Source organism: Magnolia sinica, chromosome 3 (assembly GCF_029962835.1).
Source record: "Magnolia sinica isolate HGM2019 chromosome 3, MsV1, whole genome shotgun sequence".
NCBI classification, from domain to species: Eukaryota; Viridiplantae; Streptophyta; class Magnoliopsida; order Magnoliales; family Magnoliaceae; genus Magnolia; species Magnolia sinica.
Genome location: NC_080575.1, coordinates 12,386,952 through 12,404,136, shown reverse-complemented (window position 1 = coordinate 12,404,136; position 17,185 = coordinate 12,386,952). Strand labels below are relative to the sequence as shown.

General features: G+C 41.0%; 1 protein-coding gene across 2 annotated transcripts in view; it reads left to right on the top strand.

The window, feature by feature from the left end:
- The window catches only part of LOC131239539 (uncharacterized), a 53,484-nt gene that overhangs the window by 33,275 nt on the left and 3,024 nt on the right, over positions 1-17,185 (top strand). For both annotated transcript variants that reach the window (XM_058237297.1, XM_058237296.1), the window contains exon 10: positions 624-752. In XM_058237297.1, coding sequence (XP_058093280.1) covers positions 624-752 — 129 coding nt within the window. The remainder of the gene's footprint in view (positions 1-623; positions 753-17,185) is intronic.

Here is a 17,185-nt window from a genome sequence, read left to right as displayed (position 1 = left end):
GTGGTCCACATGAGTGGACAATTAGTTAGTTTCCTTGGCCCCTACTAGAGGAAAAACACTCTTTGGGTTCCCTTCATCTTCGATAGATTAGTGAGAGTTTCCTTGGTTCAGGAGATCATCATCGATAAACTTACGTTATAGCGATTATCTGCTTAATCATCATGCCTGGGTATGTTCTCATCAATCTATATGTTTCCTTTTGATTTAGAAATTTGATATTTTTGCAATCGGGGTATCTTGGGGTCAAAATTGTATTGTATGCAATTTCGCTGCGCTTAGATCCGAAGGACTTAACAATATAATTGTATGGCCCACATAAGTATGCATCAACAACTCTGTGATGCCATCTTGGTGCCTTCGTAATGAATTCCCTTTATCTTAAAAAAAAATGCACAACAATATTCATTTCATATAAGGATTTTATGTCATTCTCTCTCCATTTTGAAGTTCTGTTAATAGTCCAATGGGTGCATTGTTTTCTTTTTTTGCTTGAATGAATACTTTTTGCTTTGTAAGAAGAACCAAACAAACACAATATATTGTCCATCTTGTTTTAAAAAAGCTTCCATATTGTTTAGCTTTGCTCTAGTTTTATGAGAAGAGGACCACATTCATTGTTGCAGGCATCCACTTTCTTCGTTATCATGTCTAGAGACAAGATCTAACTTGGAATGGTTGGTGAGGAAAGTACAGCATCAGATATTTTTGTGCACTCTAAGGCGTTTAATAGTGAAACATGCAAATAATTCAAGGTGAGATTGTTTGTTTTCTACTATATATTTCTTGTTTCTATATCTTGTGTAATCCTATTTTGTGTGTCATGGCTAGATATCTTGGTTTATATATTTTGAAATCCTTATAAATACTGTATATTATAGTTTTCTTTGCGTTGCATTTTTACTTACCATTATCTTAACCTTTCTTTGATCATTGGGTTGACTTTTAAATGGTAAATTGGCAAAACAAAAATAAAAAAGAAAAAAAGAAAAAAAAGAAAAAAAAAAGGAGCCTACTTGACAGTAACCTCCCTTTTGCTTGGGCTCTTGGAATAGGCCATGGAAGGGGCTTGCATTGACAACACTAACATTCCAGCATGATTCACCCACTACTTGACAGTCAACCCAACTATTGTATGCACGCTCCGAAGGGCAAGTAATCAAATTAGGCTCATGGAGGGTTCGATCTAAGCTCAATGGTCTTCATTTTAACCATATTTTTATGAGGTGAGCGTATGTACTGAAAGAGATTTCGAGGAAGACGGTCTTATCATAATCCAAGGAGTGGACAAGGATAAAGCGCTGAGGCTAGTTGGTTTCACCATGTTCTTCTAGGATTGTTGGAATATTCTTAACGTGGATATACTTATGTTGACTACCTTGGCATGATGCATATCGTGGAGGACCTCACTGAGTAAAAGAAGATTTGGGTTAGAGACCTAGACATCAGTGACTTAGCGTCCTCTGGAATTGCATACTTGCACATGACGCTCCATCAACTTCAGCAGCACCACCCACTGTCAACTATGTGGAGTCTAAGGATCTTTCTTTTGATCCATCTAGCCTCATCAGTAGGGATCCGATTATAAACTATCTATTGGCAATAGTAAAGCCCAAGGATAACACAGGAAAGGAGAGTCCACTCGTTCTCGCTAGATATCTTAGGTCGCCCTCCACCACCTTTTGCAATAAGGTATAGGAGGTCGTTTGACTTTGGCCAGTGGGCTGCATGATGCAGGACATGAAATTAAACATGATGTGTGAGATTTCAGGCTTAAAATCACCTTAGTTCAGAAACAATTACACAAATTCCATATCTCACATAAAAAGTCCAAACATTCAAGTAAAAGGGAATCCACGCAGGTCCAGGCCTACACAGGCTAAGACTGGACCAAAAAAATTATAAACCAAACGATGCTCAAAGGGAAATAGAAATCAACCACACATGCATAGCAAACAGTCCCTAATCCAAGGGATTCCCCAATCTCAATTCAAGGAACCCTAGGGTGAAAAAAGGGGCAAATAAATTAGGGCTAATGCAAACTAAGGCTAGGGTTTAGGAAATAGGAATGAAAAGAGGAAAACCTGACCCCGAGAAAGCTCCTGTGTGCAGAAGGTGACAAGGGGCTAATGCACGTGCGTGGGTGGGCTAGCTGCACGTGTGATGGAAGCCGCCTCCTTAAAGTGACACCTAGGCCTTGGTCGGCTAGGGGAGACCTTCAATCCCTCCAAGTTTGACGACGATCCGATGTAAGGTCGAGGTGTAGTGCTCCACCGAAGTTTCAGCCCTCCTACAGGTCCAGATTCTCGAAACTGGCTGTAGGGGGATGAATACCTGTAAAGTTGGGAAATTCAAAGCAATAATAATGATAGAAGATGAGATATATGGATGGGAGAGGGTAGGGACGGATGAGGATATATGTGGCTTCACACCACGTAGTTAGCCCTTCGAAAAGGGAGGGCTTCGCACCCACTTTTGTAATCTTCTACAACTCACTAAGAGAGCAGAAAAAAAAAGCTGGAACTTTTATTAAGCTTCAATGACTCAAAAGAACTACAAGGAGTGCCTATTTATAGGGAAAATCCTATACCCCTAAATTCGCGCCATGTGCGCAACCTCTTACTTGGCGATGAAGTAAACTAAAATAAAAACCAAATAAAGAAATCCAAAGCATTCATGATGTTCTAAATAATAACAATAAGCAAAACTTAAAATATGAAATCAATCCGACTAGCGGGCCACGATCATGAGATCTCATGGTTGTCTTTTCTTGACTATCGGACCCACTCTTTTGAACCAAACTTCGTCTTCTAGTTAGGAGGCCCTCCCCGGACGTCGTCATTGAGCCAGATTGACGGCGGGGCCCTCCTATTCCGTGCGTAGGTCGGGTGGTGTGCATGCGCGTGTGCGCGAGATGTCCTTATCAATTCTCTTTGGCTGCAAAGATTTCACCACTGGCGAAATAAAACTCCTGAACCGCTCCAGGATGTCAGGATCAAGTCTCTGAAGCTCCTCCGCAGTGAGCTATGTGCTGTCTGAAGTTGGGCGTGACTTCCGTTTAACCAGGTACTTCTGAAACCCATTGTCTGACGTTGAAACTATCTGATGGTCCAGGATATCTTCTATTTCCTCTCTGGGTGTGTGAAGGTTAGGTATGGGAGATAGAGGCTGGAAAGAAAGGTTTGGAAGAGTAGGTATGGGAGGTAGAGGCTGGGAAAATGGGTCAGGATGGGTAGGTATGAGACGTAGAAGCTGGAAAAATGGGTCGAGAGGGGTAGGTATGGGAGGTAGAGGCTGAGAAAATGGGTTGGGACGGGTAGGTATGGGACGTAGAGGCTAAAAAAATGGGTCGGGAGGGGGTTATGGATCAAGGGATAAATCTGGAGAATCAGGACAGGTAGGCGAAGGGCCTGACAAAGTATCAGTGGTCCCCTGAAAAGTAACTAGATCCTCCACGTTGAATGTGGAACTAATTCCCATAGAAGGTGGAAGATCTACCTCATATGCATTGAGACCGTTTCGTTTTATAATTTTGAAGGGTCCAGTGCTATACACGTGTAATTTTCGAACGGCTCCCTGAGGGTACCGCTCTGGCCTGATGCGGATCATCATAGAGTCCTCAATATTGAATTCTTTGAAACTTTTATGTTGGTCTGTAGAAAATTTGTAATGTTCATTACTAGTAGTGATCTTCTGCCTGATTTCTTGTTGCCATGAATAAATGTGATGTGCAAAAGACTCTGCAGGCTCTGACGGCGTATGAAACAGAGACATAGGGATAAGATCAATAGGTTTCTCAGGTTTATAACCAGTAACGACTTCATAAGGACTGAGACCTGTGGACCTATCGACAGAACTATTAAACGCAAACTCGGCTGTAGGTATTACGGTGTCCCATGTTCTGGTGTGCTCTATATCCCTCTTAGCGGGAGACTCATCCAGTAGATTATCAGGAAAAACATCACGTAACTCATCTACTATCGGAATGGCCTCAGTGGCTAACTCTACACTAGCCCTTAGTGTACTCTCTCCAGCCACAAGGCCACACATGTTGTACCCCTCAAAATAGTGGTCTTGATGTCCCTCATGGGGTGGGTGCACGGGTGCATGCCCATAACTGATTCCTTAACCAACTCCAATCATTGGTCTATCCTCCAAGCCACCTGCCTGAGATTGGCCATCTTCCCTAATGGTGGGGTTTGTCTTGATGGATGCCTCTATTTGGTCAAGTCGTTGATCTATGCTTTGTTCCAAGCGCTTACCCCAAGACTCGATCTGTTGGGACAACTTGTTTAATGACTCTAGCAGTTGTTCCATGTTTAGTGTAGGGTGCTAGCCAAAACCATGACCCGTACATGTAGGCGTACAACTCGCTAACTCCACCTAAGGACTTTTTACGATGACTATATGCAACTAAATAGGACTAATTGATCCTATGAGACTCTATATGAGGGAACTATGCAGTGTTATTAAAATCCAACAGTATAGTTGACAACATAAGGGACTATGGACTCCTAAAAGCTATATGTGTTGGACTGGATGCATGAAGGACTCAACAAACTAACCCTAAACAAGTAATGCATTCCCCTATAAGAACCCTAAGCTTTGATACCAAATTTGATGCAGGACATGAAATTAAACATGATGTGTGAGATTTCAGGCTTAAAATCACTTTAGTTCAGAAACAATTACACAAATTCCATATCCCATATAAAAAGTCCAAACATTCAAGTAAATGAGAATCTATGCGGGTCCAGGCCTACCTAGGCTAGGATTGGACCAATAAAAAATTATAAACCAAACGATGCTCAAAGGGAAATAGAAATCAACCACACATGCATAGCAAACAGTCCCTAATCCAAGGGATTCCCCAATCTCAATTCAAGGAATTCTAGGGTGAAAAAAGGGGCAAATAAATTAGGGCTAATGCAAACTAAGGATAGGGTTTAGGAAATATAAATGAAAAGAGGAAAACCAGAGGAAAACCTGATCCGGATAAAGCTCCTGCGTGCAGATGGTGACCCGGGGCTGACGTACGTGCGCTGGTGGGCTAGTCGCACGTGTGATGAAAGCCCGCCTGATGTAGGACGGCCTAATCCAACCTTAAATGAGCATGGTATTTGAAAGGGGCAAATTCATGCAATCTTAAAAAACAAATAAAATATCAGCCTGCCTTATACATCATAAACATAAGAAAGAAATAAGGTTAATATAGCATTGATTATGACCATCCGTCACAACACGAAGTATTGAATCTTAAAATCTGAATTTACTTAGATTCAGCGAAAGATAGAACTTTCGTCTTGCAATAGGTCCGTCTAACGATCCAAATGGATTTTCTAATCCAGAAAAATAGGAATTTCCTAGATTGGGAAATCTGGAAAATTCAGAAAAGAATTGGTGGTTCTTCAAATTTAGATTTGGGTGATCGGTTTTATGTGGGGATGAAAATCTTTTGAAATCTAATGATTTAGATAAAAAGAAATAAGATTTGGATTCTAGATCTAAAGATTCTAGGAGAAAAGGAAGAGAATGGAGTTAAAGAACAGAGTACCTTGAGAAAAGAGAGAAGGAGAAAGAAGTAAAGGGTGAGAAATTGTTTACATGAGCCTCACGCCCTCTTCCAATCACTGTAAGTCGAAGACGAAATTGTCAGAAGCAAAAAAGTTTTTTTTATTTTTATAAACATAACATAAAATGCTATGAGTTTAGGGTAACCCTTATAAATTCGTAATTACATGAAATTACCAAAATACCCCTACTAAAAAAAGTATAAAAAAAAGAAATTCGCACAAAATTGTGCGCAAACTGTTTCAAAACTTAAATAAATCAAATGTTCATAAACTAAATGCAAATTTAAGATGCTCGATGGGCCCTGATGATAGCGCCGTGAAGGTGGCGTAATGAAGGTGGGCCGACGATCCAATGGTCCGATCACACCATCCTCGCGATCCAACGGTCCAAATGTCTCCTCTATGCAACTTACACATGTCACGAACACATGCGTAAGGTCTTTAACCTCTAGAGACCCGATCCGTATCCGTCATCTAACCACATTGACACGGGTAACGCACGCCTCCTACGTTGATATACTTTGAATGGCCTGATGTCCGCATTAACTCCCCTCGGCTGAGAAGATCTCGACTCTGGTGAGATAAAACTCTGGTGCTGTTCTAACAAATCTGGATCTAGTCGCTGCAACTCTGCTGCCATTAACCATATACAGTCGGATGATGGTCTGTTCTTCCACTTCACCAAGTACCTCTGAAATCCATCGTCTCGAGTGGAAACAATTTGCTCATCCACAATTCCTTCAATTTCTTCTCTTTTCTCAGGTATAGTAGGCATAGGTGGTGTGAGTTGGGAAGAAAATTCAGAAATTGGCCAATGGTTTGGAACAAAATTAGGTTATATGGGATGGCTTGAACAAGGCATCAGATCCTCCACATTGAATGTTGAACTAATCCCCATGCGAGGTGGAAGATCTATCACATACGCATTGGACCCAATCTTTTTCAGAATTTTAAATGGTCCAACACTGCGTGCTTGTAACTTCTTAATGGTACCTTGTGGGAACCGTTCTAGCTTCATCCTAACCAGTACATAATCACCCTCATTAAATTCTTGAATTCTACGATGTAAGTCAGTCGAAATTTTGTATTGTTCATTACTAGCATTTATCCGCCTCTGAATCTCTGCATGCAACTCATGAATGTGATGGGAAAATGCATCGGCTGACTCTGAGGTCCCCTGGGTGACTGACATAGGTAACAAATCTATGGGTAGTCTAGGTTTATAACCACTAACAATCTCGAATGGACTCATACCTGTAGACCTATTAACTGAACTGTTATATGCAAACTCGGCGACTGACAGGACTAAGTCCCAAGTTTTAATGTGTTCACCCACCAAACATCGTAGTAGATTTCCGAGACTTTGATTCATAACCTCAGTTTGGTGATCAGTTTGAGGATGGTAGGCAGACGAGAACTGGAGTCTCGTACCCATCATATGCCATAATGTCTTTCAAAAATAACTGGTAAACCGGACATCCTTGTCAGACACTATGGTCTTAGGCAAACCATGTAATCGAACCACCCCCTCAAAGAAAATCTTAGCTATGTTGGACGCATCTGAGGTTTTAGAACAAGGGAGAAAGTGGGCCATTTTTGAGAAACGGTCCACGACCACAAAAATGGAATCGTGCTTTTTAATTGTTTTGGGAAGTCCAAGCACAAAATCCATACTGATGTCTTGCCACGGTGCGTGTGGCGCTGGTAATGGCGTGTACAATCTAGTATTCTGCTTCTTCTGTTTTGCCAGTTGACATGTTCGACATTGCCCTAAATTTTTGGCCAGGTCTCGCTTGAGACTTGACCAATAAAATCGATCTTCCACTAGGGCGATGCTCTTATCTCGACCAAAATGGCCAGCAATACCTCCAGCTTGAAGCTCCCAAACAAGGAAATCTCGGAGGGAAGTGTAGGGAATACAAAGTCGGTCTCCTTTGAAAAGGAAACCATCTTTTAGCACGAACTCACCCAAACTATGCTGGGCCCTAAGAGTGACATGTATGTTCCCCCAAAATCTGGACACAATGGATACTCGTCTTTCAATTGCTCAAACCCGACAACTTCTACACTCAAGGAGTTGAGCAATGTCACTCTCCTACTAAGGGCATCGACTGGTTTGTTCTCGATCTTGGCTTTATGTTTAAGGACAAATGAATATTTCTGAAGAAACGCTGCCCACTTGGCATGCATCGGGTTAAGCTTCTTTTGAGCATTCAAATACCTCAAAGCCTCGTGATTAGAAAACAAGACAAATTCTTGCCGTAGACGATAATGACACCAATGACGTAGCGATTGCACTACCGCATAAAATTCTTTGTCATAGGTGGAATACTTTTGTTTTGCCTCATTCAGTTTCTCACTGAAATAGGCAACTGGATGACCCTCTTGGCTTAGTACTCCTCCTATACCTACGCATGAAGCATCACACGCTACTTCAAAGACTTTAGAAAAATCTGGAAGACGCATGACAGGAGCCTCTATCATCTTGCCCTTAATATCTTTGAATGCCTTAGCTGTGGCCGTAGACCATATGAACTCTCCCTTTTTAATGCAATTAGAAATGGGAGCAATAATAGTGCTAACCCTCGAATGAACCGATGATAAAATGTGGTCAAGCCATGAAAGCTTCTCACTTCATGTATGTTCCGCAGTTCAGGCCAGTCAACTATGGCCTTGAATTTTTCTGGATCTGCTCGCGTCCCTACAGACGACACTATGAACCCTAAGAAGACAACCCTATCAAACAAGAACGAACATTTATTAAGGTTCGCACATAACCTCTCCGCCCTCAGGACACTACAGACCTGCCTCAAGTGGTCAAAATGCAGCTCTTTAGTGATACTATATATGAGTATGTCATCAAAATAAACCCTTAAGAACTTCCCCATAAAGGGTCTCAAAACCTGGGTCATCGCACGCATAAAAGTACTGGGTGCATTAGTCAAGCCAAAGGGCATGACCAACCACTCATACAACCCATTGTTCGTCTTGAAGGCTGTCTTCCACTTATCTCCTGGGTGTATGCGTATCTGGTGATACCTGCTCTTGAGGTCTATCTTGGAAAAAATGGTGGATCTGGCCATCATGTTTAACATATCATCAAGCCTCGGTATCGATAACCGATACTTGATCATGATCTTATTAATGGCCCTACTATCCACACACATCCGCCACGTACCATCTTTCTTAGGCGTTAATAGCGCTGGTACGGCACACGGACTCATGCTCTCACGGATGAAACCCTTTCGCAGGAGATCATTTACCTGCCTATGCAACTCTGCATGCTCTGCAGGGTTCATCCTGTAATGAGGAAGGTTCAGTAAAGAAGATCCCGGGACGAGATCAATGGCATGCTGGATGTCCTGTATAGGTGGAAGCTCATCCGGTAAATCCTCAGGGAATACAACACTGTACTCCTCAAGAACCGAAGTCACCTCAGGGTGTAACTCTACATGAACCTCGGGTGTAACTTCCCTAGCCATTAGGGCGTACACCGTCGAATCATCCTTTGTCTCTTTCTCAAACTCTTTTGCATGTATGATATGTAGAGACTTTGGAATAGATTTCCTTACATCCTTGCCTCACTCATTTTCACATCCCTAGCCTTGTTCGTGTGGCTCTTGGGTGGCAACGGATTAATCTTGATTTTCTTGCCCTCATGCATGAATGTACACACGTTCGAGCGACCAAAAATCGTGACATCTCTATCGTATAACCACGGCCTCCCTAGAATGATGTGACCTACATCCATAGGTAAAACATCACACCACAACATATCTTTATATGAACCGATTTGCATGGGGACTAAACACTGCTGGGACACAGGCATAGAAGATGTGTCTACCCAAGAAACCTTGTAGGGTTGAGGGTGAGGGATGGGCTTCAAACCCAAACGAGTGACTGTGCTAGCTGAGACCACATTGGTGCAACTACCACTATCCACGATGGCTTTGCAATTTTTGTCACCGCTCTTGATAAACGTGTAGAAAATTGTGCTTTTGTGCCAATCATCACTCTCTTTAGCCTGTGCCAAAGCACATCTAACTACAACTAGTGGTGCAGTCTCTGGTTCTCCTTATTCATAATCACTAGCACCTATCTCTGGGTGATATTCCTCAACTTCATAATCACCCATGTCATCCGCATTTTCATTTGACTCGTCTATGATTAAGGCTTTCATGCGAGTCTTTGCCGGGCATTGGTATGCGAAATGACCTGTACCTCCGCACTCTTAACATCTCAGGTGACTACCACTGCCAAGATTGGCACCAAGGACACCTTTGCCCTTATCATCCTTAGGCTTAGGTGGTGCACTAGCTTACGCCCTAGGCTGACTTCCAATGTTAGGTTTGGTTCCTTGAAAACTAGATCTAACAGTAAAGTCTCGGGACTCAAAGCGCCTCGTGACAGGAGACTTTAGGTAAAGCTCTAACTCCTGTACAACTTGGTAAGCCTAATTCAAGTCACTCACTGGATGGGTCATAAGCTCACGCTGTATATCCATGCGAAGACTCACCTTGAAACGTGCCAGCGTCACTAAGGGATCCTCCTGAATATCACACCGCATCATATACTCAAATTTTGCGATGTAATCTGCAACCGACATAGATCCTTAGCGTAATGCTTGCCATTGATCTTGGAGCTTTTGACGATAAGAGAGGAAGATTTTTTTTCTTTAATAACTCCATCTCTACGCAATGCGCGACTGGGACACCTCCTGATCTCTCGATCCTACGCTCTGTATTTGTCCAAAATAATTTAGTTTGACCCACAAGTTTCATTTTCGCAAACCGTACCTGTCGGTTCTCATACATCTCATACCATTCGAAATAATGGTCCATGTTCGCTAACCAATCGAGGAATGATTTTGGGTCAAGACGCCCATCAAAACTAGGAGCATCTACTTTAACACTCTTTAAGACCCTCTTATCGACATCATAACGGTCTTGATACTCGACAGCGGGCTGCGGATTTCGCGCCCCTCCACGTCCTACCCCTGGGCCATGTGCTCCACGAGCTCTACTACGATTTCTTACCCGTTCCTCAACTATTCCCCCTACGTGAAACTGTTCATCCCCTCCAATGTCGGAGATTTCTCTTAGGGACGCGTCTATCTGATCCATACGGGTATTCGTGTTCCTATATTGCGCCTCAATAGTGGCCAAACGTTGGTTGATCGTGTTCATCATCGCAGTCAACTGTTCCATATTGAAAATCGGGTGTAGACCAAATCCTCTACCAGTCCGAGTGGGCATACACAATAAGACGCAACTTAGGTTTTCTAAAACATGACACTAGGAGATTGTTTTGACACAAGACTATGGACATCGACGATCCTAACTTTTAGAATGATGTAAATGTGAAAAAATTCAAATCTAGACTTTTTTTTTTTTTTTTTGCAAATCTGAAAATTTCAGATCTAGACTCTATATGCGATGCATGAAACCCTAGAAAAATAAATAAATAAATAAAAATCTAGACTCTTGATAACTCGATCTAAGACGACCCAATGCAAGGACCTAAGCTTTGATACCAAAATTGATGTAGGATGGCCTAATCCAACCTTAAATGAGCATGGTATTTGAGAGGGGCAGATTCATGCAATCTTAAAAAACAAATAAAATATCAGCCTGCCTTATACGTCATAAACACAAGAAAGAAATAAGGTTAATATAGCATTGATTATGACCATCCATCACAAACACGAAGTATTGAATCTTAAAATCTGAATTTACTTGGATTCGGCGAAAGATAGAACTTTCGTCTTGTAATAGGTCCGTCTAACGATCCAAGTGGATTTTCTAATCCAGAAAAATAGGAATTTCCTAGATTGGGAAATCTGGAAAATTCAGAAAAGAATTGGTGGTTCTTCAAATTTAGATTTGGGTGATTGGTTTTATGTGGGGATGAAAATCTTTTGAGATCCAATGATTTAGATAAAAAGAAACAAGATTTGGACTCTAGATCTAAAGATTTTAGGCGAAAAGGAAGAGAATGGGGTTAAAGAATAAAGTACCTTGAGAAAAGAGAGAAGGAGAAAGAAGTAGAGGATGAGAAATCGTTTACCTGGGCCTCATGCTCTCTTCCAATCACTGGAAGTCGAAGACGAAATCGTCAGAAGCAAAAAAAACTTTTTTTTTTTTTTTTTTTCATAAACATAACATAACATGCTATGAGTTTAGGGTAACCCTTATAAATTCGTAATTACATGAAATTACCAAAATAACCCTACTAAAAAAAGTTTTTTTTTTTTTTAAAAAGAAATTCGCACAAAATTGTGCGCAAACTGTCTCAAAACTTAAATAAATCAAATTTTCATAAACTAAATGCAAATTTAAGATGCTCGATGGGCCCCAATGATAGCACCGTGAAAGTGGCATAATGAAGGTGGGCCGTGACGATCCAACGGTCTGATCACACCATCCTCGCGATCCAATGGTCCAAATGTCTCCTCTAAGCAACTTACACATGTCACAAACACATGTGTAAGGTCTTCAGCCTCTAGAGACCCGATCCGTATCCGTTATCTAACCACATTGACACGGGTAACGCACGCCTCCTACGTTGATATACTTTGAATGGCTTGATGTCTGCATCATTGCCTCCCTAAAGTGATACCTAGGCCTTGGTCGGCCAGGGGAGACCTCCAATCCCTCCAAGTTTGACGACAATCCGACATAAGGTCGAGGCGTAGTGCTCCGCCGAAGTTTCAGCCCTCCTACAGGTCCAGATTTTGGAAACTGGCTGTAGGGAGATGAATAGCTGCAAAAGCTGGGAAATTCAAAGCAATAATGATGATAGAAGATGAGATATATGGATGAGAGAAGGTAGGGACGGATGGGGATAGATGTGGCTTCGCACCACGTAGTTAGCCTTTCGAAAAGGGAGGGCTTCGCACCCACTTTTGAATTCTTCCATAACTCACTAAGAGAGCAGAAAAATAAAGCAGGAATTTTTATTAAGCTTCAATGACTTAAAAGAATTACAAGGGGTGCCTATTTATAGGGAAAATCTTATACCCCTAAACTCGTGCCATGTGCGCAACCTCTTACTTGATGATGAAGTAAACTAAAATAAAAACCAAACAAAGAAATCCAAAGCGTTCATGATGTTCTAAATAATAACAATAAGCAAAACCTAAAATATGAAATCAATCCGACTAGTGGGTCACGATCATGAGATCCCATGATGGGCTTTTCTTGACTATCGGGCCCACTCTTTTGAACCAAACTTCGTCTTCTAGCTAGGAGGCCCTCTCTGGACGTCGTCATCGAGCCAGATCGACGGTGGGGCCCTCCTACTCCGTGCGTACGTGTGTAGGTGGGGCGGCGTGCGTGCGCGTGTGCGCAAGATGTCCCTATCACTGCAAGAGTTAAGACCACCTGCTCTAGCCCAGATTGAGTGCCTGGTAATCATGAGGGTCAGTCCACTCCTGTTCAAGTGACTGGCACACCAATGGGAAATGTGTATGCTAAGCCCGTAGAACCTTTGACACTTCAAAGGGCAAGTGCTTCCTCCATGACCAATGAGAATGGCATCACTTATGGCTTCTCTACAAAACATGACTGATTAACACTCAAAATAGTACGTCCTATTGATACTCATGAAGGTGGTATCCAAGTGATTTGGATAGTAGGATTGGTGTGAAACCATTCCTCTTCAATAGAGGTACGAGGCTTCCTTTATCTTTCATCTTCTCTTTTCCCTTTGCTCAAAAAAAGGTATTCTCCTCAAACTTTCACCTCTTTCCGCTTCCCTTTTGATCTAAACCCATCCAAACCCCTCTTTCCCTCTTCCTTACATCACCTACATTAGCCCAACCAAACCCTAACCTTGGAACCCCTCAACCCGCACCAAAATCTCCCACATTTGTGACCTTATGCCCACACGTTTGAGCCATCCTAGTTGGCCATACGGTCAGCCATACACCCTCATTTGTTTCCCTTGTTTCCCCCATCAAACCCGCCTTGAATCCCCAAACCTAAACCTAGCCTAATCCCTAAATCCTCAAATTTCCCAAACCCCCCAAACCCTAGATTCCCCAATTTCCTAAAGTTCCCTATACCTAACCCTCCAATTCTACAATTCCCTTCAATTAGGACTTGAACCCCAAATCCCTTAACTGATTAAACAACTTAAGTCCTAATTTCAGTTTTCCCTAAATTCCATGAACCCTAGGTTAGCCTAAGCCCTATTTGAGCGAACCCTAATTCGTATTAGCTCCCCCTTTGGATTTAGATTAGTTCCTATGCTAATTGGATGTTCCTACATCCATAAGATCTTATCAATTAGTGTTTGAATGGTTATGCATTGCTTAGTTGTTACGTGTGGCTTGAACCTCTCATAGTTTAGTGCTTGATTTTTTATGTGTGATGAATTAGCGTAACTTATGAATTTTAATTATTTAGGTTAAATTATTGATTGATCTCACTTGATTATTTAGTCGCATGCATGCGTTCTGGATCAATATAAGTCATAAATCATACAATTCAAGTATAAAAATAGATTCCTCCATATAAATTTAAGAGAAAATGGATTCTCGTGGGGTTTTTTTTTTGTGATTTTTTTTTTTTTTTCCTTTTGAATTTCTAGTAGGAGGATGTATTGCAATGTGTCGCCTGTTATCGCATATATCAACGATACAAGGGAATTTTATGAAGGGTTTTTGGCAAAATATCACAATGTATCGATGTATCGCGTTATATGGATGATACATTATGATATTTCAGTCAATATTATCGATATCTAAATCACTTGTTCTAGGTAGCATCAAATTACCCATAATGGTTAGCCAATACTGTCACAATGGCGAAGAAAGATGGCAAGATCAAAGCGTGTATCGCCTTTTAAGATATTAATTTAGCTAGCCCAAAGGATATTTTCCTCAACCGCACATTGGCACACTGGTAGACAACACTGTCGGAGACGAGTTGTTCTCATTCATGGATGGGTTCTTAGGGTATAATCAGATTAAAATGGTAGCAGTGGATTGTGAGAAGACATCATTTATCAAACCATGGGGCACCTTTTGCTATAGGGTCATGCCCTTCATATTGAAAATGTAGGAGTAACTTATTAGAGTGCAATGATGGCTTTATTTCATGATATGATGAATCGGTAAATGGAAGTATACGCCGACATCATGATTGTGAAATTGAAAGATATTGAGGGGCACTTCAAGAACGTGGAAAAGTTTTTCAATTGGCTCTAAACTTTGGCATAATAAGTAGGAATGCACTTTTAGTGCATCGTTGGGCGATTGACAAATGATCCAATGATTGGCCACCCAATTGACCATTGTTGGGGGTACTTTATATGAGAGGTTGCATAATCAATCCTCCTTCGATGTGTGGACGAGGTAGAAGCATCTAAAATAACGGCAGAGATTCATGAAGGGGTTTGCTGACCACATATGAACGGGCTCAAGATGGCAAAGAAGATTTTGCGGCTTGGATTTTGCTGGATGATGATGGGAACAAATTGTTGCCAACGTGTCATGAGTTGCTTCAAATGCCAAGAGCACGAAATCGGATCCATGCAACAACTAGAGAGCTCCATAATCTAACGATGCCTTGGACGTTCTGTATGTGGGGGTTCAATGTAATCAGAAAAATTAGTCCTAAGGCATCAAACGGGCATGAGTGTATACTAGTGGTGGTTGGTTTTTAAGTAGGTGGAAGCATTATCTTACACCACCATCACAATAGCTCAAGAGGTCAAGCTCATGAAAAATCGTATCATTAGCCGATTCGAAGTGTCAAAAGTCATCATCACGAATGACAAGGCAAGTTTCGTGAACAAGAATGTGGAATGATTTCATGCAGAAATTTCGTATCAAGGGACACCATTTGATTTCGTATAGACCACAAGCCAATTGAGGAGTATAGGCATCAAACAAGATGTTGGTTTGTGTTGTTGAAAAATAGTCTAGACATACTGCGATTGGCATGTGAAGTTACCCTATGCACTTTGGGCATATTGGACGTCGATTCAGATGTCAACAAGTGCAATGCCATATGATCTAGCTTATGTGATGGAGGTTGTCCTTTTAATTGATGTCAAAATCCCCTCGAGAATTTTAGTGGAGAGTGAGGTGGAATAAGATGAGTGGCCGCATGCTTAATTCGAGAAGTTAGGCCTAATCGATGTGAAGAAGCTGAGAGCTTTATGCAACATGCATGCTTATAGGAGAACATCGCCCGTGCACGCAATAAGAGAGTGAAGTAAAGGGCATTCAAGCAAGGATCAAGTGATGAGGAGAATTCTGTCCTCCCACCTCGTAGAACCATTTTTTGAAGTATCCCCGATATTATCTGTCTCCAGCTCGGTGATACCGATAACGCCGGCAGCAATACTGATAACACTGGTTGTTTCAGAAATTCCAAGTATTGGTGATGTATCGCTAAGTATCGACAATGTATTAATATCACTAATGTATTGCCAATATTTGCTAATTTATCGATATCATCAATATATCACCAATATTTTCGACTGTGTAAATTCCAGGTGTCGGTGTATCGGCGATATTTCGATAATGTCGCAATGTATCGGTAACAACAAAATCTGTTTATTAAAAATGAAAAATCCATTATTATTTATTTATTTATTTTTATTATTTTTTATGGGCACATGGTTGTACGTAGTGTACAATTTGTCGATGATAATATTGATAATATCGTTAACAGAACATGGGCGATATCAAGACCACAATCTTTCGTTTTCTTTCCAATCAACGATGATTTCTTGGTGAAATATCGTGTGTTGTCAATATTATGAAATATCTATGGATGTTTGGATGAAAGGTTGGATAGTTGGATAGATATGGGATGGATGGGATGGTTGGACTTATTTCTTACGACAACACATGCTTTTAGGCCCTATTGAATGGAAACTTATTATGTATGCATTCTTTTTACAATTTTTATATTCCTAAATATGCAAATATGTGTATTTTAGCATCTCTTGAAGTTTCATTGAAGATTTCTACCGTTTCCCCCATATTTCCTCACTATTTCCCTGCATTTTTATCATCAACGATATCAATATTGTTTTTGTATCCCCGACCAACGAAACTTATAGCGATACTGATACTTTGAACACTGCCTGGAGCCAAGGGGTGAATTCAAGCCAACCTAGGATGGTCCATTGATTGTTCGTGATCAATGGACTTTAATATGGACGGTCAAGATCATTTATACAAAATAGGTCAAATCAACAATTTAATCCATCTATTTGTTAGTACATATCATGTATTGCTTATGATTCTGAATAATCACTTTTGTTAGCCAATTGTTACCATCCCATTCTTGGCTTGGAAAAGAGATGTCTATAGAAAATAAGGCCAAAGAAAGCATAGATTGGATTGTTCCATCAGTGTGATTTTTTGCATTGTACCCCATGAAATAGGTTGTGGACTTGATCGACAGTTCATATCAATCAATTGGATTGTAAAATGAATTAATGCAACTAGAAGCACTATAACTTATAGTGCTTTGAGAGCATGGGAGCATTTCTCTTTATGCTTGATAATCATAAACTAAACCCACCTAATGTCCTCATGAGACATTGTTTGATAACTTTCACATACAATGATTTCTTTCTGGACAATATGTCAT